Genomic DNA, 24,177 nt, shown 5'->3' on the forward strand with positions numbered 1-24,177 from the left:
CTGGTGCACAAATTTGTGCACTGGGCCTCTAGTATTTTATAAACCTGGTTTGAATAGAAGTGAGAATAAACTTCCAAGTAGATCTAGGAATTATTTTGCATTTTTAAGTATGAAATATGTCATTGTATTAACTAATGCAAGTTCATTTATGGAAGAATGCATTAAGAAAACTATAGGCGAATCAGTTGTGGTTCATTAGCAGATTTTAAAATATGAAGCCATTTCTCTGCTGTTCAAGTGTAATTTTTCATGTTATTATATTATACACAAGTACCTCTGTGATGTGCTAGATCAAGTATATGTTAAAGTGAAGCTCTTTTGCAGTGGAAAGACATTTCGTGGTTATTTGCAGAATGCGCTTGACATTGAGAGTGGAGGACCTTGCAAGTGTGGAAATTGAGTATATTTCTAATTTTATTATTTTGTTAAAGACTCTCGGTTAGGTGGTTTAATCTTTTGGTTTTTTAAAATTTCTCTTTTATTTTGCTCTATAACCAAAATTCCAAGTAATTTAAAATAGAGAATTTTTTTTATTCCTGCTGTGAAAGTTTCTGATGTTGAAATAATGCTGTTTTAGTATAATGTTTTTTAAACAATCAAGTGAAACAGCTTACTGAATAAATTCATTTAAATTATAAGAATCTAAAAATTTTTAAATTAAAAGTGAACTAGAGTAGATTTTTTTAAAAAGAGCAGTGTAAATAAGTATTTTTTGGAACTTTTTTCAGTCACATAGGTATGAGTCTGAATGTACTGTGTCATGATGTGAAATATTTTTAACTGGAGTGCAAAAAATTTTGACAAAAAACTGGCTTAGAACGTCTTTCTATACAGGATTCTATGTTCATAGCAGATACATCTCATTCACAAGCTTTTTAAAAAATATAGAAAGGTCTAGATGCATATGCAGCAAAGTGTAAATAATGATTATCTCTGTGAGGTGAGAATACAGATTTAATTAATAGGTTTATTGTATAATGCTTTTGTGTTAGGGAAAATCCAAAAATCTTACTTTTTTGGGTTTTGCACTTTATTAAGTTTTTTCCTTAAAACTAGATTTCCTCTATTATAGACCTTTGAGCCATCCATTATCTTTAAAAATGGTAACCTGTTTAAAGAAATCTTTTTTTGAAGACTTCATAGGTAGTAGCCCATAGTGACCCAAGATAAAGAACTTTGTAATCTATTTTGTCATCAGAATACTGAACACTTTATAAAAGTTTAAAGTGTATTTAACTGCTACATTCATAAGATTGCCCAGTACTCCACAAAGATATAGGCTAGCATTACTAAAGAAGCAGAATTTTTGTTCCTTAGACTGATTGGATTCAAATGACTGAAGAACTGATTTTGTACAGGCTTTAATGAATCCTAAACTTCACTAAGGCAAAAATAACTCTTAAGAAATATGTTGAATACGTGAGCTTGATATATATGTAAATCCTGAGGCTCAAGATGCCTTACCTGTCCTGAGGAGAATAATTGAGCAATTCAGAATATCATACTCTACTTAATACTCCCCTTGCATTTCTAATAAAATAGTACACAGCAGGAATTGGTAGAATTTCTAATCTTATAGTTGCTAATTTTTGTTCCAGTATTTGAAAACAATACTAAATATGCCTTTATTATAGTTAACCTCCCCATCCTCTGCTTGCATCATCAGTTTCTCCCTATTATATCATTCTTTCTTACCTCAACTTGCTCTCTCACTCATTCCAGTGCGGTATTTGTCTCCCAAACCCCGCTGAAGCCATTCCAATGTTACCTACAACCTCTGTCCTATCAAATTTAGTAAACAAAATTCTGTTCTTTTAATATTTAATGCAAATGATTACTCTTGCCTTTGAACAATATTTTCTTTATTTGGCTTCTGGGATGCTACTTCTGTTTTCTTCCTTATTCTCCCTTGCAGGCCACATTTCCTCTTTGTGACCTTTAGGATTTAGTTTAACCACCAAGGCTCAATCCTCTTGGCCCTTTATCTTTGTTACTCCCTGGATGGTCCTGTTCCTTGGCTTGAATATTTATCTCCAATTTTTGCACCGCCACTTAGCTTTAAATTTGTGTATCTAATTGTTACTTAACTGTACAGGATGTCCAGCAGGCATTCAAATTAAAAATATCCAAATCACAATTTTTGATTGCTGTTTTCCCATTTCCTTTCCTAGTCTTCCCTATCTTGGTAAATGTAACTAACTGTGATCACTCAGGTTGATCAGACCAAAACTCTGAGTGACATGTCTCTTTCCTTCTTCACATCCTATATAGTCAGTACACTAAGGTTTTGTTACCTCTGCTTTCAGAATATATCATTAATCCAACCACTACTTGTTACCTCCTTTGCTACTACCCTAGACATGCTGCGTGTCTGTTAGTTTTTAGACTTCTTTATAGATTTTCTTCTTTCTACTCTTACCTCTTATAGTCAGTGTCTCACATTTTTGCTAGAATGATCTTCAGCAAAGGTTAGTCAGATCATGTTATTCTCTTGCTGAAACCTGTCAGTGATTTCTCAGCACATTCACAATAAAAGCTCTTGCCTTGGCCTTTAAGCCCTACTTGTTCTGGCCCTTAGTTATCTTACTGACCTCTGTGTCCCTTTCTCTGCTGTTACCACACCTGTTTTCCTGTTATTTGTTAGACATTTCAAACTTGTCCTGCTTCAGAACTTTGCACTTGCTCATATTTTTTCCTGGAATTCTCTTTTCCCTACATAATTTGTGTGACTTACTGACTCAGTTTAAGTATCAGCTCAGGTATTAACCCAGAGTGCTCTTCTCCACTTTACCATATGGTCTTCCTTCTAAAAGCCATACAACCCAGCACTTTGATCTCTTTCCTTGCTCCATTGTACTCCATTGCCTTTATCATTATCAGACATTATATGTTTAAATACTAGAGGCCCAGTGCATGATTGAATCATGCACATGTAGGGTCCCCTACACGCTTTCGCTTTTCACGGTGGAGCTGGGTGCCTGTCCGCTGGTGCACCAGGCCTTTCAGAAGCCTCCGGCTCGGCAGAGGCTTCTGAAAGGCCTGGTGCCGGAGCAGACAGGCACCCAGGTCCCCCACTTTTGTTTTTTTGTTTTTGTTTTTGTTTTTGCTGTGAAAGAGCTCATTTATTGGGGTGGTGGACTCAGTGGATCCAAAGTGGAGAGCTGGTGAAGGGATCGGTGGCTTCCAGTTTCAAGCGCTGGTTCTCAGTCCTGCGGCACCTGTTTATGGATCGCTTCGGCGAGGCTGGGCCAGGTCGGGGCCGCATGCACTTTGGCATCCGGGCCAGGGATGCTCTCCAGGCCCCACAGGGTGAAGCGGCTGAAACTGGCGGAGGCATGAATAAAGCGAATAAAGCGGTCGAAGTCCCACTCCAGCGCCTCCGGGGGTTCCACCAGCTCCTGCTCCTCCTTGTCGGATCCCGCTGAAAAGTCCTACTTCCCCACCGACTGCTCTTCCATCACCATCACGTATCCCAGCAGGCCAGGCGGCACCTCCACCTCCTCGCCCCTCAGACTGCGGCCCCGAAACGACACTTCGAGTCCATTGGGACCCTGACGGATGGCCGGGGTGAAAAAGCGCCCCACAGGGGCGGGCCGGTTAACCCGGACTTCACAGGGCAGGAGGTGCAGCGTGTGCGCAGAGTGATGGGGCGTAGGTGGATGCGGTGCTTCTCCATGTTTTCCTCGTCGCTGCTCTCCATCCTCTGCCGGGTTTCCGTGGTTTCCTTGGCTCGCTGACTGAGGCCAGAGCTCGCTCCCCCACTTTTGATGGTCCGTGGCCGCTGAGGGGGCTACCCTGCTGTTGAGAGGCGCAGAGGGTGGGACCCCCTCAGCGGCCCGGATCTGGGCAGAGGGTGGGACCCCCTCAGCGGCCCGGATCTGGCCGTTGAGAGGCACAGGGGGCGGGAGTCCCGCCCCCTGCACCTCTCAACAGCAGGATAGCCCCGCTCAGTGGCAGCGGATCCGTGCCTCTCAATGGCCGGATAGGCCACCCTGAGTCCCGCCCTCCAGCCTCCGCAGCCCAATCGTGGGCGTAGCGGAGTGATGGTAATTTACATGGTACGCTATTATTAGATAGGATATGTTTATTTATTTTTAGTCTCTGCCATTACAATGTAAGCTCCTTGAGGCCAGAGACTGTTTTGTTCATTGCTGTGTTCACAATGCCTGGATGGCACTTGGCACATAATAGATATTCAATAAATGCTTGTGGAATGAATCAGTGAATGGGGTCCCAAATCTTAATTAGAGGTTGGGGTGTATCACTTATTGTGAAGTCTAAGTTGCCATGATTTAACATTTATTTAGTACCAAATGCAGTGCTATGGTATTGTAAATACAATGACAGAGAGTAACCCTACAGTGAAGAACTTACTGTTTAGAAGGGAACTGGACATGCAAACACATAACTGCAAAGCAATATGATAATTGCTTTAATAAAGGTATACTAGTTATGTAAAGGTATATAGTGGGTACTTAGGACCATAATATATCGGGGGGCTTCAGTTACAAAGTTATAGAGGAAGTAAACTTTAAGGTGAGAATTGAAGGGACAGGTAGAGACTGTCAGGCAGGTATCCGACTGAGAAATTGTATGCTTTCAACCACAGAGGTGTAAAAAGGCAGCTGGGCATTTTTTTTATACTGCCAGGAGTTGGAATTGATGAAATATAAAATCTGAAATTAGGAGTGGCTGGGCAGATAGGCAGTTCTAGAGGTGGCAGTGGAGCTAGGTCATAGGGGTCAAATATGCTATACAAGATTCTTTAAAGTTTGTACATGATAAAGAGCCACTGAAGAATTTTGAGTTAGGAAATGAGCAAATCTGATTTGTATTTTAGAAAATCACTGGAAGCAGTGTAGAAGTAGAATGAACAGGGCTTGGTAATTGATTGAAATGTCAGGGATAATGACTTCCAGGTTTCTGGCTTGAACAACTGTTAGCGATACCATTCACCAAACTATGAAATTAAGGAAAAAAGAACAGTGAATCTTTCTGAGGGGATGGCTAGAATTTAAAAGTATGTAATCATCTTAGTGCTTAGAAGTCTTTTGGTTTACTTGTGTCATGTAATATTTTGTATATTACAGATAATTATAAACACTAAATTTACTTTTCAGATATTTTTACAGTTGGATATTTAGGCTGCTGAACTGTTGAAGGATGTTGGTATCTCTTAGTTTTGCCAGTTTGTAAATAGACTAATGAGAATAAGAATTCTTTTGATAGTATAGTAAAACAAAGGGAGTTGTTTTATTAATATGCATAGAAATAAATCTGAATCTGGGGCCTTCTACAGTTTTAAACATATATAAAAAGCCCTCTTTTCAGGAAAAAAAGTTAAGTTAGAAGAAATGGTTCTAAATTTGTTGAGGGTAACTTTTACCACATAGGAATGTTGTCTAACATACCTTGTTTTCTGATTTATGAAACATAAGCAGACTTCTTTTGGTGCTTTATATTTTTGATCATTTTGAACATATGGAACATTAAAATGTTTGTGCAGAGATGAGCTTATCTATATCTTCATGTTTTAGTTGATTTCTTGCTTTGGCATATTCCCTTGCGCTAAAAGTGGAAAAATCTGCAACAGGCAAGACACAAGAGAAAAAGCAGACTGTTTATTCTTGTGGCACTAAGGATATGGCAAGATCTTAGACCAGCACTATCTCATTAGAAATATAACACGGACCACATATGTAGGCCACATATGTAATTTTAATTTCTCTATTAGCCACATAAAAATTACAAAAATAAACAGGTGACATTAATTTTAATATGTTTTATGTAACCCATTATATTAAAAATAGTACCATTTCAACATATATTTAATATAAAAATATTAATGGGGCATTTTACTTTCTTGGGGGGTATACCAAGTCTTTGAAATCTAGGGGTACTTTACATGCACAGCACATCTCAATTTAGACAGCCATTTTTCAAGTGCTCAGTTGCTTTGTGTGGCTAGTGGCTAGTTTATTGGACAATGTAGTTCTAGATCATTCTTGACCAAAAAGTAGAGATTGCTTCAGCATTCTGCAACATTTAAAGGTGTCTTTCCAACATCAAGTGATTTATTTACTGCTTGTTTTATTGTCCAATCAAGTATATTAAAGACATCGCTCTTTTCTTCATTTATCATTTTCCTGTTTATAGTGATTTTGTCCAGTAAAGATCTGTTTATCAATTTCATTGCCTTTGCTTTCTCCTACACCAATTTATAGTAATGGCCTCTTAATCTAAAACAATAGCAGATCTTTAAATTTTAATGATTTTTAAATTTAATTACAAAAACACTACATTTATGTTAACAAATTCAAACAATAGTGAGATATAGCTATAAAAGTTAATAATTCTTAATTCTTTTCCCTCATTTTTTTGCTCTCTCAGATGTAACTACTATTAAGAGTTTAGATAATAGCATTTCTTCCCTTAGGAATATACATTTATGAGAAATTCTTGTTAAGTGAGAAAATTAGTACTTTGAAAATACTTATTAGAGTGGACCTATTTAAAATGAAGACTAAAATTTTATAGTTATTCATGAAAAATTTAGTTTGTAATTACAGCTGTGCTAATTCTTAGAATTAACAAAGAATGATGCACCTTCTTGGTATAATTATTCCACTAAAATTATGTGACAGTCTGATAGCATCCTTCACTTTGATTTTTTTTCTTTTAGGGTTTATCATATACTAGTAGACTAGCCTAGTGCATCAATTTTACCAAAACTATTGAGAGCATTCCTAGTTTCTCAAGAGCTTTGTCTTAAATTTTGGCATTTTATTCCTTGATTTCTATTCTGTCATCATCCTTCTTGGGTTTTTCCCTTCTTCAGTTGTTCACTGGTTTGATTCTGCCAGATCTTTATTCCCCAAGGGTTTTGCTATGAGATGAACACTTCCTTCAATAGTATTTTCATAGGCTTCATGAAATCCTGCATTCTTTTCAAGTTTTGTATTTTCACTTCACAATTGAATTGCATTGTGTTTACTTCGTATTATTGGATATTTACAACATTAGACTGTTAGAGATTGATGGGTAAAGCCAGGATACATAGTTGAAGTAGATGTTAGTGTCAAGTAGAAATGGGTTCTGTAGGTAATCATGGCACATTTTGAATAGTACTATATTATAAGGGCTTTTGATTCCCTGTGCAAACTTGTAACTTAAGGAACTCAACTGCCTATTTAAATAATAGCTAGCCTTTATTGACACTTTTACAATGACTGGAAAATTTCTATACATGCATTATTTTATTTTATTTATTTAGTGTGCCTATTAAATAAATTTATTATTGTCCTCATCTTTTCCTTTGAATAAACTAAGGCTTAGAGCAGTAAATTTTGCCACAATAAAGTTATTTGAGGTCAGAGCTAGTCAAGGGGCTGGGATTCTAACCCCTGAACTACAGTCCTTACTTGACTGCATACTCATGTACATGCACATACTTGTTTATTGGTTTTTAGATAGAGTAAGGGGGAGAGAGAGGAAGAGAGAGAGAGAAACATAGATGTGAGAGAGAAACATGATCAGTTGCCTTACAGCACATGTCCCAACTGGAGATTGAACCCGTACCCTGGGTGTATGTGCCCTGACCAGGAATTGAGCCTGCCACCTTTAGTATATGGATGATGCACCAACTAACTGAGCCATATCAGTGAGGATCATACGCATACATTTGTGTAAAAAAATAGATTGGATTGTAAATTCTTTTCACTTAGCATTATGTTTTGGATATCCATCCACTGTATGGATGAGCCATAACTTTAGAAAATTACTTCTGTTTAGATTGTTTGCAGTTTTTAAGAAAGAAACATTAATGTGAGGATAAGCTGTCTCCTATACGCCCCCCCTCCCTCCAACTGGGGATCGAGACTACAACGCGGGCATGTACCCTGACTGGGAATTGAACTGGCAATCTTTCGGTGCACTGGAGGACACTCACTAACTGAGCCACACCAGCAAGGATGATTGTTTACAGTTTTTGTTTATTTTTTACTTTACTAAGGTTGCTGTTCTTGATAAGAGGCTGAGATTTAATAACCATGCGTGAAATAGGACTAGAGGCATTGGGCCTGGGACAGATGAGTTGGAAACTGAGTTTACCTACTAACGCCTTAAATCTCAAAGCATTGTACTCTCAATCTAAGAGTAGACTAGAAAAAAAAATTACTCAGTTATAGAAGAAAAATAAGGAAGCTTCCCTGTTTGTATCTGGCTTCTGAGTGAAGGGGAAAGTTTCCTGAGATTTTATAGCTATTGTTTTACTCTCATGTGAGTTTGAGTTTCATATTTTATCCTTATTGCATGGTCCGGAATACCTCAAAGTTAAAAATTAACATTAGTGCAGAGCCACTACATAGAGGAAAGCTTGTAGCCTGACTGTATGGAATTCCCACTGATATTGCTAAAATCCCACTGATGTGGAGCACACTACTCAAAGTTATTTTTTAAAAAATTGACAATGCCTTAAGCAAAAGTCAGATACACAAGAGGCAGCAGAATTAAATTTTCAAGAATTTCAAAAGGTAAAACTATTAAATAGTAAATACTTCTAACAAAAATTAAATCTAATTATAAAATTAATAAGACTAAAGATATCAGGGGCAGTGGAGGGGACAAAATAGGACCTCAATCATTAAAATTTAAAAACTGATTGAATAGGATAAAATGCAGAATAGGCAAATATGAAAAGAAAATTGGTGATATTGAAGATGAATTTAAAGATATTACCCTGAATGACTAGAACTGGTATAAGACTAATAGCAAAAATATTCAAATAGTGTTGCCCTAGTAGGAAACTAATAATACTAAACACACACTTAAACACATAGTAGACAATTGAGAAAACCAAATTCATAAGATAATATGTTGAGAATCATCAGAGAAGAATGAGAGATATCTACAAAAAGCAATGACAAACTGACAAAAACAGATTTTTTAACAGTAACAATAGAAAAAAATGTATTAAAAGATGGGAGCAGTGTAAAGATATTTTTGGATGAAAACTAATAGTACATATGGGAGAGATTGTGAAGTAAAAGCATTGTACAGTTGTCTAGGAGACAGATACAAATAATGATTAACTTTAGATATTTAGACAAGTATTCATATTAGAATGCTAAGAAAGTACTATGATCAGCTTCTATCCTCTCTAATAAAATGGTAATATGCAAATTAACCATCACTCCGCTACATAAGCCACGCCCACCAGCCGAGCCACGCCCACCAGCCAATCAGGGCGAGTATGCAAATTAACCCCAATCCAAGATGGCTACAGCCACAGAGAGCAAGGTTTCCCAGGTAACAGAGGAAGCCAAGCTTTCCATAGCCGTTGCAGGCCTAAGCCTCCACTCAAGCTACAAAGTTTCAATTATAGAAGGTAAACAAATTCAAACAAATGGCAGCAGAATGGAGCTTGAGAGAGCAGGCCAGGGTTGCCGGCGGCAACAGGGGAAGCAAAGCTTTCCGAACACCCTGGCCGGGCTCACCCGCTTAAGGCTACAAAGTTTCAATTGTAGAAGGTGAATTAACTGCCACAGAAATGGCTGCCGCCCCGGAGAAAGCAGCGGGCTTGGCTCCGCTCCAGGCTACAAAGTTTCAATTGTAGAAGGAAAATAAATTCCAGATACCAGGGCCTCCGCTTGGGTTGCCAGGGGGCGTGGTCAGCCTGCAAACCACCACAGGCCCCTCGCTCAGGCCGCCCCACGCCCCAAGGGAACCCCCACCCTTATCTGTGACACCCTTCAGGGCAAACCAGCTGGCCCCCACCTGTGCACCAGGCCTCTATCCTATCTAATAAAAGAGTAATATGCAGATTGATCATCACTGCAACACACAATATAGCTGCCCCCATGTGGTCAAAGATCCTGCCCCCATGTGGACACAAGATGGCCACTACAAGATGGCCAGCAGGGGAGGGCAGTTGGGAGGCACCCGGCCTGCAAGGGAGGGCAGTTGTGAGGGACCAGGCCTGCAAGGGAGGGCAGTTGAGAGGGACCAGGCTTGCAAGGGAGAGCAGTTGGATGTGATCAACCCTGCAGGAGAGGGCAGTTTGGGGTGACCAGGATGGCAGAGGAGGGAAGTTGGGGGCAAACAGGCTGGCAGGGGAGCAGTTAAGCATCAACCAGGCTGGCAGCGGAGTGGTTAGGGGGTGATCAGGCTGGCAGGCAGAAGCGGTTAGGGGCAATCAGGAAGGCAGGCAGGCAAGCAGTTGGGAGCCAGCAGTCCTGGATTGTGAGAGGGATGTCCGAATGTCCGTTTAGGCCCGATCCCACCAGGATCGGGCCTAAACGGGCATTCGGACATCCCTCCAGGAGTCTCAGATTGGAGAGGGTACAGGCTGGGCTGAGGGGCAACCCCCTGCCATGCACGAATTTCGTGCACCGGGCTTCTAGTATCAATATATTTGAAAACTTACATCAAAAGACATTTTCTAGAGCAATTTGTGAAACTGACTCGAGAAGAAATTTCAATGGACCTTAACATTAAAGAAAGTAAATCATTATTAAACATTTTCAACAAAAATTACTATTCCCAGGCAGTGCTACAGATGACTTATACCAAACATTTAAGGAGAAGTAAGCCCAGCCTCATCTGTCATCTGTTGAACCTTGCATTCAGGATGTTTGCGTTGGTATTTTAATACATACTTTACATACATATCTTTCTTTTGCATAATTTTGCAAGTCATTTGAAGGGGATGTCAGTGTCAGAACTCTATACCTCATTTGAAACATTTCATATTCTATAGAATATTTCATAGTTCAAACAAATGTAAGTTGAAAGTAGATTTCCACAAATTGTTTTCCTCTTCTGCCCTCACATACATGTTTATTAACATATATGAATTGATTGTGCCTTGCCTCCTTCCCAAAGGAATTTGAGATGGCTTTAAAAGGGGACAGAGAAATAAATATTACCAGTCATCTGGGATGGATTAATCATTGTGTTTGAATTCCAAACTTAAATTTTGTGTTTTCTGGAAAATAGCAGAAAGAGACATGTTATGCTCTGTCTGTTATAGGGGCATATGACTTTGAGAGACATGCATGCTTTTTCCTTTCTTTTTATTTTATTTTTAAAAATATATATTTTATTGATTTTTTACAGAGAGGAAGGGAGAGGGATAAAGAGTTAGAAACATCGATGAGAGAGAAACATCGACCAGCTGCCTCCTGCACACCCCCTACTGGGGATGTTCCTGCAACCAAGGTACATGCCCTTGACTGGAATCGAACCTGGGACCTTTCAGTCCCCAGGCTGACGCGCTATTCACTGAGCCAAACTGGTCAGGGCATGCTTTTTTCTTTCTTTTTACAATGGGACATTGGATAATGTGATAATTACTTTCATCTTCCATTTGCTAAGTTAGAAAATATTCTTCAGGTATATTAACCAACTATGAAAGCTAAGATTTTAATATTGAGTCTTAACTCAGGGGATCTTAGTTTTTTGAGGTGAGGTAAGATATACGGTTTACTTTTGCTTTCTGAAAAAATGCCAAGGGTTGACTAGTAAATGTGAAGGGACTTGTAGAGTTGGAAAATCATCATTGTGCAACCATCATAGTAAATTTTGGATCAGATTAAAATCATTAGTGGATGTAAAATCTAGGGAAATTTTGATGAGGAGCGGATATTTACATGCTTTTTAAGTGTTACCCCACAGATTGCTTATTAATTGCAAGGGAGAAAATACACAGTAATTATATAGTAGAGAAATTGGACAGTACCTTAACCAGGTGATCTAAGTTAATATCATCACTGAAGGAGAGATGGAAATCACGTGCCTCCAGATGTGATGCCTTGAGAAGGACACATGATCACCTATGTACTATTGTGGCTAAGAATGTATAACCTCAATCTAATCATTAGGAAACGGCAGGCTGACATTAAATGAGGGATGTTTAATTTTAAAAAGAGGGGTAGGGAGAGCTAGTCTTATAAAATGTCAATGTCATAAAAGACAATGAAGAGCTATGGAAACTTTCTAGCATGTAGGAGGCTAAACAGACATGGTAACTAAAAGTATTGCCTGATTCTATACTGGCTCTGGTATTGGAGAGAGAAATATGCTATAAAGGAAATGACAGAATCAACTGACAAAATTGGAATATTATGTTAGATTTGATAAAGGTATCGATGTTAGATTTGCTTACATTTATAATGTGTAATTATGTAAGAATATGCCAATTTTAGGAAATACACTGTGAAATATTTAGGGGTAGAGGGCCATGATGTCTGTAATTTGTCCTCAAAAGTTTCAGGAAAAAAAGTGTGTGTGTGTGTGTGTGTGTGTGTGTGTGTGTAGGGAGCAGGAAGAGAGAGACAAGAAAAGGGGAGGGAACATGCATGATTGTAAAAATGGTAAAGTGGGGCATAAAATGTTAACAGTAGATAAATATGGGTAAAGGTGTACAGGTGCTCACTGCGGCATTTTTACTGTTGTAATTTATCTATAAATTAGAAATTATTTCCAAATAAAGCGTTAAGACAAATATATGGTTTAGTTATGATGCATTCTAATGAGGTAACAAAGTCATAGAGCTTAGAGAATTTGTTCTGGAAGAATGAATAGTTAACATACCCATTCAGCAGTTTCTCTCAAATATCAGATATCTCAAGTGAACTTTGATAAGTACTGGATCAAATCAATTCATGGTTGAATTATCCATTGAGTGCCTTAAGTGTCAGTATTCCCTATTGTTGATTGAAGAGGGATCTGTATGTTTTAGATACCAAATGTGGACAGTGTTGACATTCTGTTATGGAAATGTAAAAGCCTGATTTGACTTGTTCACTTACTCAGGAAGATGGGTCAGAGAGATACTTAAAGGAAGTTAATGATACTTCTCTCTAGGAGAATTTGCAACTGTAGAAACAGTTGGACAGGTACTCATATATGATTTCAGCGTTCCGAAGTATAGTTAGAAAAAATGATTTGGCCTAAAATATTTTAAGGCATATGTTAACAATTAACTGCCCACTATCGTAAAGGAATCTGAATTTTTGACCCCTTTAGAAAATGTAATTTTGAAAAGAACTACATGCTGATGACTAATCCAGGATAAATTAGCTGCAAAATACACCCTAAATAACTGATTCTCCCCTCCAGATAAGAAGCAAATGGAACTGATAAAACCACTTAACACATTGTGAAAAAGTTAAAATTGTTTTTTAAAAGAGAGAAAGAGACTGGCTGGTATTGTTCAATGGTTGAGGGTTGACCTATGAACCCAGGAGGTCAGGGTTCAATTCTGGTCAGGGCATATGCCCGGGTTTCAGGCTTGATCCCCAGTGTGGGAGACAGCCAATCAATGATTCTCTCTCATCATTGGTGTTTCTATCTCTCTCTCCCTCTCTTTTCCTCTCTGAAATCAATTAAAATATATTTTCTAAAAAAGAGATAGAAAGAAAAAGATCAAGTGCTTTTAGTAAATACTTAGGTGGGAGAATTTTAATCCAAGACACATTTTAAAACTTGCATAATACAACCAGCTCTTATCCCAATGTTAAAGGGCTTTCATGCCTACATTTACTAAAGAAATTTATAATAACACAACAAGGCTTTAAATTGAATTGGCATTATCTTGAAAGACCACAAGATGGGGATGCTCCTTTTTTGTGTGTCTGAATTATTATGAAAGGATTGTCACAATCAGTGGTGTATTGGAGCATCTCCTACTAGACTGAGAGATGATTGTTAAAATTTTAGGAATTTTGCAAACTGATTGTTAAACACAGCTATTATTAAAATTTAAGTTATATAGCTTATTATTATTAAACTAGAGGCCCAGTGCACGGGTGGGATCCAGCCGGCCCAGCCCGATCAGGGCCCAATCAGGGCTGGGCTGGCTGGCGGGGAGGGGCCACAGGCGATTGGCCAGTGGGCCCTGCCCCCGATTGGGGTCTGGAGGTTGATTGGGGGTGGGGAGGGTCTGTGGGCAGTGGGCTGGCCGGCCCCACCCCCAATTGGTGGGGGGGGCAGATTGGGGGAAGGGCCAGCCGGGGGAGGGGCCGTGGGTGGTTGCTGGCCCCCCTGCTCATGATTGGTGTGGGGGGTTAGTCAGGCAGGGCCAGTAGGGGGAGGGCCCACAGGCAGTTGGCCGGCTGGCCCTGCCCCTAATAGGGGTGGGGGGGGGCTGATCTGGGGTGGGGGTGGGCAGGGGGAGGGGTTGCAGGAGGTTGGCCAGCCAGCCCCGCCCCCTATTGGGGTAAAGGGGGTGGTCAGGCACGGGGCTGGCCGGGGGGAGGGGCCGCAGGGCAGTTGGCCAGACACCCTGCCCTTGATTGGGGTGGGAGAGGCCAATTGGGAGCTGGGCTGGCCGGGGGAAGGGGCCCCATGAGGTTGGCCAGCCGGCCCCACCCCTGATCGGGTGGTTTGCTGGCCGCAGTGAGCATCATAGCCACCGGTCGTTTGCGTTGTTACAGTCGCTGGCTTTTTATATATATATGTCATTTATAAAAATGTAATAAGTACTTAAAATTTATCACTTTGTAGTTATCTTACTGCATATCAATATGATCAATGACCTTGAATTACTTTTATTATTCCTTATGATTGAAATACTGTATCATGATATACTACTGTATATCTTTTCCCATTTTCATGTTCAGTATCATTACCACAATGATAACTTAAAATTAGCCACAGTAGGAATATCTACATGGCAGTTGGGCAAATGCCTTAAGTCAGGGCTTCATTATTGTTTATTGTCTAGACTTTAAGTGATGGACAAAATACTGGTAATGCAAACTTAAAGTGTCACGTCTTTACCTATTACATTGTCATAGCTCAAAAATTTGAAGATATATCCTTCCATTCAAAAACTGAGCCGGAGTGGCTCAGTTTGTTGAGTGTCGTCCTGTGCACCAAAAGGTTGCAGGTTTGATTCCTGGACAGGGCACATACCTGGATTGCAGTTCAGTCCCTGTTATGGAAGGCAATGGATGGTTGTTTCTCTCTCACATCGTTGTTTTTCACATTGATGTTTCTCTCTCCTTCCTCTCTCTAAGTATGTCCTCGGTTGAGGATTTAAAAAAGCAAAGTTATTACTTCACATTGTTTACATCACTAAGATAAAAATATCAATCAGTATTCCAAACTAGACTTGGGAAACTGGTTGCTAAACATTATCACCACACCGCTGGTCATGTCATACTTGAATTTAGTGTTTTGGTAGGGAATGGATAATAGCATAAATTTATTATTCTGTTATACAGCTTTAGGAAATTGTAATATGACAATATGTGGGCATTAACTAATAAAAGAAAGATTGAGATTTAAAAGTCATTAGCTGTAGCACATAATACTTTTAAATTTGAAGCCTTTGATATATGTCTGTTGTAGATGAGAAATAGAATCATAGAATTTAGTTTAAAATTAATCCAGACCCATCTGTTTTACAGATAGAAATTTTTTCTCTAGTGTATCAGTCAGTCATTCAGACTATTTTAAATTATTCTAGATACAGAGTTCATTGCCTAAAAATAGTGTTGGGGAGCTCTAGAAGTAGAGTTCTTTTTATATTGAGCTAAGCTTTTATTTTATTTTAATTTTTACCATTTGGTTCTGGTACTAACTTCTGGAGAAATACAGAAGCATAGAAACATAGAAGAAAAAATTTGTGCTGTATAGTAACCTATCATACCTAATAATAGACAAACATGTAAATTGACCGTACCTCTGCTATGCCCACAGCCAATCAGAGTGAGTATGCAAATTAGAAGACCAAAGATGGCGGCTGCCCAGTTGCTACAGGCGTGGAGTGGCCAGGTGGGGCAGGACACCTGCTATGAGAGGGAGGGCGGGGGGCGAAGGAATCTACAGGAGCGGAGTGCCGCAGCAAAGACAAGACTGCAGATTCCAGAGTCTGCAGCGAAGACGAAGATGGCAGACTCCAGCTGGAGTCTGCAGCGAAGATGAAGATGGCAGTCTCCGGCTGGAGTCTGCAGCAAAGATGAAGAAGGCAGGCTCTGGCCGGAGGGAAGGCCTGGGTCCTGGGTGCCGGAGGAAAACCAGTGCTGGAAGCCAAGGGAAGGAAGGCCTATTGCACGAATCTCTTCGTGCAACGGGCCTCTAGTTAGGTATATAGGTAGCAGGGATTTTCCTATTTAGACTTCTTTGGGCAAGAAGTATACCTTTAGTTCCTTTAACCATACAGTGTATGGTATATTTTCTAGACTGTAATCTAAGACTGTTGCCTTTCTAAACTTCTAAATCACTATCTTTGGTCTCTTACTGACTTTGTAGGTGAAGTAAAAGCTATTAGATTCTTGTACAAATTGTACACAGGTCAAATCTTTGTTATATTCTTTCTAACTCAAAGCAGATCTTGGTGTTATTGTTATTCATGCTTGTGTTTTCATATTACTTTCAGCTCAGTATTCTAGATTGTAGAAATGATATTAATTTTATAATTTTTGGTATTAATCATTTTTATTTGGAGTCAGTTGCAGATTTGATAAACACTCAATATCTTTTGTTTACATTGAAATTATTGTTTAAAATGTTGAATTTCAAAGGGCTATGGGGACATAGTTCTCCTTTAAATAACCCCTAAATTTACTTCTACCCATTATCGTTACTTTTTGTTGTGAGTCTACTTACCAGTTCTCTTAAGTAGCTCACATTTCGCCATCTTATTTACAGAAGTTCATCATAATGTATTTTGCCAGATGCTTTGCTGAGATCAAGATATGCTATATCTATGGCATATCCTCCAGTGGAATACACATTTGTACTTCTGAGTTGAAAAATAGGCATTTAAAAGAAATCCTGGCATGGTTCAATGTTAAAGTCATATTCTTTCACAAATGCAAAAATAGAAAACCCACGAAGATTGGTGGGCTACATAATTAAGACATCAAAAGATAAAAGGGTCAAGCAGATCAGGGTCATGGTATATACCTGGACTGAAAAGAAAATAGCCTGTGCCATGAGAGCAGAGCTCCTTTACTGAGGAAGTAATCTGAATCAGATGAAGTTTTAGGGATCTGGAATAGAGTGGACAGGATTTGTTAGCCTTTCTTTTCATCTTATCTCTTTCCTTTGAAATGTGTGTGGTGAAATATTAACAATGGGTGCTTCAGAGTGTGTATGGTTGGTTTTTTTGCTACATATAGCACCTCCTTATTTACTTTATTCTGGACAACCTAATACTTCACTTTTTTGAATATTAAAAGAATAACTCAATATGAAATTGTCTAGCATATTTATTTATATTTTATTGGTAGGTAAAGGTTTATTTAACCTTTGTTAAATATTTCCCCTTTCAAATTCCATTGAGCAACCATGATGGAGGTTGTCAGGAAGTTACTAGTGTGAGTTGTCTCATCTCATTCCTTGGCCTCCACCCTTCTTCATTCTACCCAGACCTGTTTTATTGCTGCTGGAAAGAAGAACAATTTATAATAGGTCACTTGATTAAATAGTATTAATAGAATAATGGCTTTCTCTCTCCCACTACCTATTTCTTCCTAAAAATCATAGTTGAAAAGCAGTCTCTGATTAGTCGTCTTTTTTTCTAGCCCACATTCAAGTTACTCACATTCAGTTATTACTCTTAAAAATTATACTTACATATATGTAATATTTATGTTGAGCAAATATATTTTTAGGTGTCCTCCTTGAGTATACTCTTCAGTGTAAATTATGACCTCCTAGAATATGGAAATGGTTTTGTTTTATGAGTACTTGGTAAATGAAAATCCCTGTTCAGATAATCTGTTTTAATTCAGCCTAAGACAAGGCTACTTGTTTAAAAAGTAGAGAGCACTTGGAAGGTAGAGGTAAAAGATTTGGGGAATATGAAGAAAGAGAATATATGGATAAAATTTATGGGCAGTTTTGGGATTTTATTAGTTGCTTATGTGATTGTATTAATTATTTTATGGCAGGTTTTCTTTTAATTTGAGGGTTTCTATAGGATGGATTAGTAGGCCCTCTACTTTTAAAAAATCTCTTGGTTTAATACATTGTAATTTGTTTTTTGTAATTAAATCATTTTATTTCTTGCAGATTGAAGTGGTGCCATGCAGCAAGAAGCAGTGAGATGCAGAGTTCGAGCCAGAAGGCCTGACATGGCACTTTATGTACCTAAAGCTCGAAGGGGTGTAGTACTCCTCAAGACAGGGGATGAGGAAAAAAGCTGTGGTTCACCTAATACTCTGGTGGAAGAAGAACAAAAAAATTGTCTCTCCCAAAAGGAGATCTTTAGAGAAAAACCTAAGACTCAAAGATTAAGTATTTATTCTGATAAAAAGGAGCACAATCGTAAGGAAGGAAAGAAATCTTCAACAAAATTAAGAAAAGACACGTGCCTTCAAGAAAACAATGAGGTTAGGATTTGTACTAAGAGAGGAGCCACAGAATCCAAAGAAATACTATCCCAAGGACATCAGCAAGGAGTCCTAAATTCTGGGACTGTACCTAGTATACCTTTACAAAGACATTTTAAACCAAAGAAGGCGGAGTGTTTGGAGGTTGAAACCACAGATGTGACAGGACACGAGAGGGTGCCTCTATCTCAGTCTTGTTCAGAAATCTGTGAGGCTCCAATTTTAAACAAACCATTCCAAAATGTGGAATTCTGTGATTTCAGTAGGCTCGAATTAAGTGGGGAAACATGTGAAAACAGAGATTTAGAAAGCAGAATTGAAACAAATGCCAACGTTGTAGAGATACAATGTCAGTTTCCTGGAGCTTTAAGTTCTGTTTTGAGACCAGAGAGTATGATTGGACCAGTAAAACTAAGCTCTGATTCTGAAATTGTGCAACAAGGCATGCAAACATCAGGTGGAATGTTGAAGCTCAGCAGTGGAGGCATCACCACTGTTCCTGTTCCTGGAAGTCCAGATGGTGTCACTGATCAACCTTGTGTAGACTTTGAAGCTGAGAATGTTGGTGACATAGCCAATAGTATAGATTTCATCTTGGGTCAGAAAGGTATAGATTCCATTCCTGAGACAACGGGTCACATCTCTCATAAAATGACTTCAGTCAACACATTAGAGAGCACAGATGGCATTTTTGATCCAACGATGATTAGAGAGTGTGAGGAGAATGACAACACTGCTGATGAGTTATGCATAAAGTATGAGCCTTCTGATACAGCTGCTCTTGCTCATGAAACAGATACAGGTAATGGGTTTAAGAGTGTAGGTGACATTACAAATAAGGCATGTATGATGGACATTACAGATACCATGTCTGATCAAGTAACTGTAGACAGCCCTTGTGTCGTTGCAGTTAGAATAGCTGGTGAAGCCTATAGCAATACAAGTAGTTTCTCAGAATATTTAGAAATGAGTACAGATACAACCCCTTTTCATGTAGCTAGAGGTGGGAATGACACTGAAAATTTCAGCAACCTCACTGCTTGCTCAGATATTTATGCTGAGAGTATTTCATGTAGTTTCACAGAGTCAACAGGAAAGTTGACAGAGAGCTCATCAGATTGTGCTTCATCCTTGCCTATAAAGAAAATTGCTGGTGGTAATTGTAACATCTCTTTGGACTCTGAACTCAGTATGTTAAATGGGACAAAAGTACTTTCAGATAGTTCCTTGGACAATGATCTAGATTGTACTAGTGATATAACAGAGGCATTGCATGAACTGAAAACTGAAGAGTTTAAAACAAAAGAGGAAGATGACTCAGAGAATATAGAATTTGGTATATCCTTTCCTGGTATAGAATCAGTTTCTATAGAGACATCTATGGAACCGAAAACGATTGAAACTTCTCACGTGGAGGAAAGTACAGCTACTGAGGAGAGCTGGGAGTCCATGTTTAATGATGATGGTGACTGCCTGGATCCACGTCTTCTACAAGAGGTATGTTTACTGGAAATTGCTTGATGCTTTGATAATTTATAGATTCATAGAACTTGGGATTTTGGAGACATTTGTGCACATTCACTGATTTACCTCCAATGTAAGGGTTCCTGCAATACACATAGGATTATAGACTGAGAAAAGACTATCTGGTAGATCTTTAAAAAAAAAAAAATGCAGAATTGAGTGATGCTTATAATAGCCAAGTCCTGAGTGATTTAGTGAATAGATTAAAGATGAATTTAATGGATACTGGCTATCGAATACAGAGGGAAAATTCTCAAAGGGGCTCTTCTGTGTTGACAAGATATATTTTACACAGGCCTATTTGAAGGGAGGAGGATAGTTTATTATTGTTTATTTTATTTTTCCAGTAGATGTTCAGATGTTTATAGACACTGTAGAGTGAAAGAATTAGAGAAAGGAAGAGTAAAATAAAGGAAGGTATGATTGTTTTTTAAGGAATTTATTTTGAGTTAAGGAATGATTGTTGAGTCTATATAGAAAATATAAGTGATAATGACATGCTGCCTAGTTAGAGTTCATAAATACAAAATGTTAGATTTTTTTAAAGCATCTTACAAATTACTTAGTTCAATATTTTCATTTTCTTAATTTAGACAACATTTAAATTAACATAAATACAAACTACTCCCCTTTCATTCCTTATAGTAGTGAGTTCACATAACCTTTACCTGAAATGAAAAAAATTATTTCCCTGTAAAATCCCCAATTTCATAAATGAGAAAACTGAAGCTTAGTGATCATACCTTTAGTAAAGGGAGAATCAGGATTACAGTCTAATTCTATCTTACTCCAATGTTTATATTCTTTTTACCAGACCACTTCCTCACCTATAAAATAGAGTTTTGTTTGAGTGATTCCAAAGAGCCTTTTAAGTACTGATGAGTCTTTTGTTTCTGAGTTAAACCAGAAGTATAGAAAAATAATCACACGGATTTGAAAGAGACACATGATACTGAAAAGGTCAGCCCATTGGACAGAATGGACTTTCCAATACCAAGCAATTTCTTCTCACTCTTAGAATGTGTTTGCATGCACACCTACCTTACCACAGTTAGCATTTCTTATAGTCAAATCAGCAAACACTATAATTTAAACATTCCTTAGAAAGAAATATAGAGCAGAAAGTATCTATGAATGGGTATTCATGAACCCCTTGAAATTGCATGAAAATTTTTATAGGTGTAGCTTTTCATAGCTTTCATCAGATTCTCAAAGACAATGGTCCTCATAATATGGTCCCTGGACCAGCAGCATGAGCATCACTTGGAAAATTGTTAGAAATGCAAACTCTTTAGCCCATCAAGTGATTCTGATGCACATAAAATGAGAACCACTGCTCAAAGGTAATACAGAAACTTAAATGTATTTCAGAAAGTGAGTGTGGTAACTAGAAATTACTGTTAGCCCATAATTAGGAAAAACACTTTTGGGTTCAGAAATACCAATAATGGGGGAGTTTGGGTGAATATAGAGAAGTTATTAAGGATTCAAGCATTGGAAGATGGTCTTAGTCTGAGAAAGGAAGCAGCATTCATAGGAGTTGGGGAAGGGAATACCTGAGTGGGTAGAGAACATAGGTACACATAGAGAAAGGACAGCTTCCTACAAAAGAAGGGCATGGCACACAGAGCCTTTAACACACGGTAGACCTCATTAAATAGTCACTGAATGGATGTAGGCTATAGGGGAGAATTAGAGATCTCTTCCTTTTTAAGGTAGCCTCCAGGTGCTTTCAAAACATAATTGCTGCCCGGCCAGTATAGCTCAGTGGTTGAGCGTCAACCTATGAACCAGGAGGTCATGGGTTCGATTCCCAGTCAGGGCACATGCCTGAGTTGTGGGCTCGATCCCCAGGGAGGGGGGCGGGTAGGAGGGGGTGGTGCTGGAGGCAGCCAAACAATGATTCTCTCTCATCATTGATGTTTCTGTCTCTCCTCTCTTCCTCTCTGAAATCAATTAAAAACAAACAACATAATTGCTACTAGAACTTGGATTCTGTCTAGTAGCTTAAGGATATGGTTTTGTATCGAGGGGGCAGGGCAGTCAGGTGGGTAACAGTTTTTCAGGTCTTAACACTGTTTAGAATAGGTGCAAAAGAATATAGGTAACTACTTAGTATTTTTGAGGAGCATAGTAGTATAGCCAGAGAGGACACTAGTACGTATGTCCTAAAGCTGGGAATGGCAGGAAAATGGAGTATGTAGTGTTTTAAGCCAAAGACAGCCAGTGCCTGGGTGTTGTGTTTGGATATCTTCTGAGGTGCTTGGTAGGAAGTGGATCTATGTTGAGGGATGAGGATGGATGAGAACAAAAAAGAAGGAGATGGAGAAATGGATTGAGAATGTTGAAGCAGATCTAACTTTAAACTTTGGTCTCCTGTGCTTTGGGTTTTAGAAGATGTAATAAAAATAATATTATTAAAGGTGTCACAAATCCAGTAACATTAATAGTCCTTTGGCTACTATTACACTTAATTTATTATTTGTATTACTCCAAACATACTTTATTAAAGATTAAACCAGAATGTTTCCCTACCTTGAAAACTTTCCAACCAAAGATGTTTGGCTCTTTTCCCAGCTGGCCTATTTCTTTGTTGACAATGACTAGACATACGGAGGTTTTTCTAATACTTCTAATAGGCAGGAAAGTATGCTACACAGTAGGGTGTGGCAGCCATTGGCATGTGAAGCAGTTTCCTGTGATGTTTGAACCTCTAAAATTGCCTGAGGAGGGTAGAGAGCATAGCTAGGCCATTATTGAGCTCCCAGAATTGCAACTCTTGATGAGTCTCTGTAGATCACACTAAATCTTCTAAAGCCATGGTATGGGATGCCCAGAGACTTAAGTTGATAATGTATATAGAAAAGGATATTGGCATGACCTCTTTTAACCTTCTGAGTGTTGGTACAAGAACAAAGGAATTATTATTTATTGTCTAAATAAAACTTCCTTAGCTCCTGTGCCTCTCTCTACTGATCGGCAAAGTTATTGGTAGGAGGGTTAGTATCTTTTGTTATTAGTTCCAGCTCATGTTAACAGACATATATTTGATTTGTTTTTGTTTTATTTAAGCCTCACCCGGGGAGTGAAGATATTTTTTTCTATTAAGGTTTAGGGAGAGTGGAAGGGGCGGGGGGCGGGGAGAGAGAGGAGAGATTTTTACATTGATGTTAGACAAATCAATTGGTTGCCTCTTGCACATGCCTTGATGAGGGGTGGGGATTGAACTTGCAATCCAGGTATGTGTCCTTGACCGGGAACTTAAACTTGTAGGCTTTATATCTATTGTTCCATGAAATATAGACTAAGAATTGTATGTTTTGCTATTATTAACACTGCTATTTAATCAGTCCCAGAAGCCAAAATGCTTAATAGTTAGCTTACAAATGGGATATAATTATACAAATTCAATTTTGCGGATTAGGTTACAGTAAAGGACCTTAATCATATTTTCTTGCCAGATCACCCTCTTTTTCTTTCTCTTTCTAATCAGTTCTTAGTATTTATATTTTGGAGGTATTTTTATAGTCATGCATTGTTTACCTTTCACAATGCATTATTTAGCCCCAGTTTGTAAATGCATGGACATGCAGTGCTTTGTTTTATTTGTTTTTTGCAGAGTAGCTCTGAAAGTCAATGCCAGAGATCCAAAAATGAAATGAAGGAAACAATTCTAATTACAATAGGATAAAAAATATTTAGAATTAAAATGAACAAAAGACATATAAAACTTGTACTTTGAAAATTGCAAAATGTTGAAAGAAATTAAAGAAGACCTAAATAATGGAAAGACATCACATGTTCATCTCTGATTAATAAAATTAAGATACTTCCCAAATTCATATGGAAATGCAAGGGACCCAGGATAACCAAAGTGATTTTGAAACAGAAGAACAAAGTAGAAAGACTCAAACTTCCTGATTTCATAGCTATTATAATAAAACTACAGTAATCAAGACAGCGTGGCACATGGTTTAAGGGTGGACTTGCGAGTGATTTAAGACTCCCCTTGTTTCTGGGGCTCTGAGTTATTAAACTGATATACCAGCCCACTCTAGGCTTTTAAGACTTCGTTAAAAGTTTAGCTGATAATCTTCTTGCTCACTTGTGTGGTGGCTGCTTCTTCCCATGATATGTCAAAGGCCAATGGTTTATATGTTCTGTTTCTCTTTAGAGGGATTTGTCATTCTGTGGACTTTAGTTTTCTTGGTTGTCTTGGATTCTCAACTGTCTGTTGAGTGAATTCAAGAAACATTATGATTTTATAGATCAGCTGCTCTTATTGTTATGGTGGGAAAAATACTCTCTT

At 38.4% G+C, this 24,177-nt stretch overlaps 1 protein-coding gene and 1 pseudogene across 5 annotated transcripts in view; one reads left to right on the forward strand and one right to left on the reverse strand.

Annotated features, from left to right (window-relative positions):
• The window catches only part of R3HCC1L (R3H domain and coiled-coil containing 1 like), a 65,213-nt gene that overhangs the window by 24,862 nt on the left and 16,174 nt on the right, over positions 1 to 24,177 (forward strand). For all 4 annotated transcript variants that reach the window (XM_079793351.1, XM_079793348.1, XM_079793350.1 and 1 more), the window contains one exon: positions 18,025 to 19,841. In XM_079793351.1, the coding sequence (XP_079649477.1) occupies positions 18,039 to 19,841 (1,803 nt within the window). In that variant the 5' untranslated portion in view covers positions 18,025 to 18,038. The remainder of the gene's footprint in view (positions 1 to 18,024; positions 19,842 to 24,177) is intronic.
• Positions 3,064 to 3,700, reverse strand: LOC307112362 (ribonuclease H2 subunit C-like; annotated as a pseudogene). The gene has a single exon. The product of its transcript is annotated as a ribonuclease H2 subunit C-like (transcript).

This window comes from Cnephaeus nilssonii (assembly GCF_951640355.1).
Source record: "Cnephaeus nilssonii genome assembly, chromosome: 16".
Taxonomy (NCBI): domain Eukaryota; kingdom Metazoa; phylum Chordata; class Mammalia; order Chiroptera; family Vespertilionidae; genus Cnephaeus; species Cnephaeus nilssonii.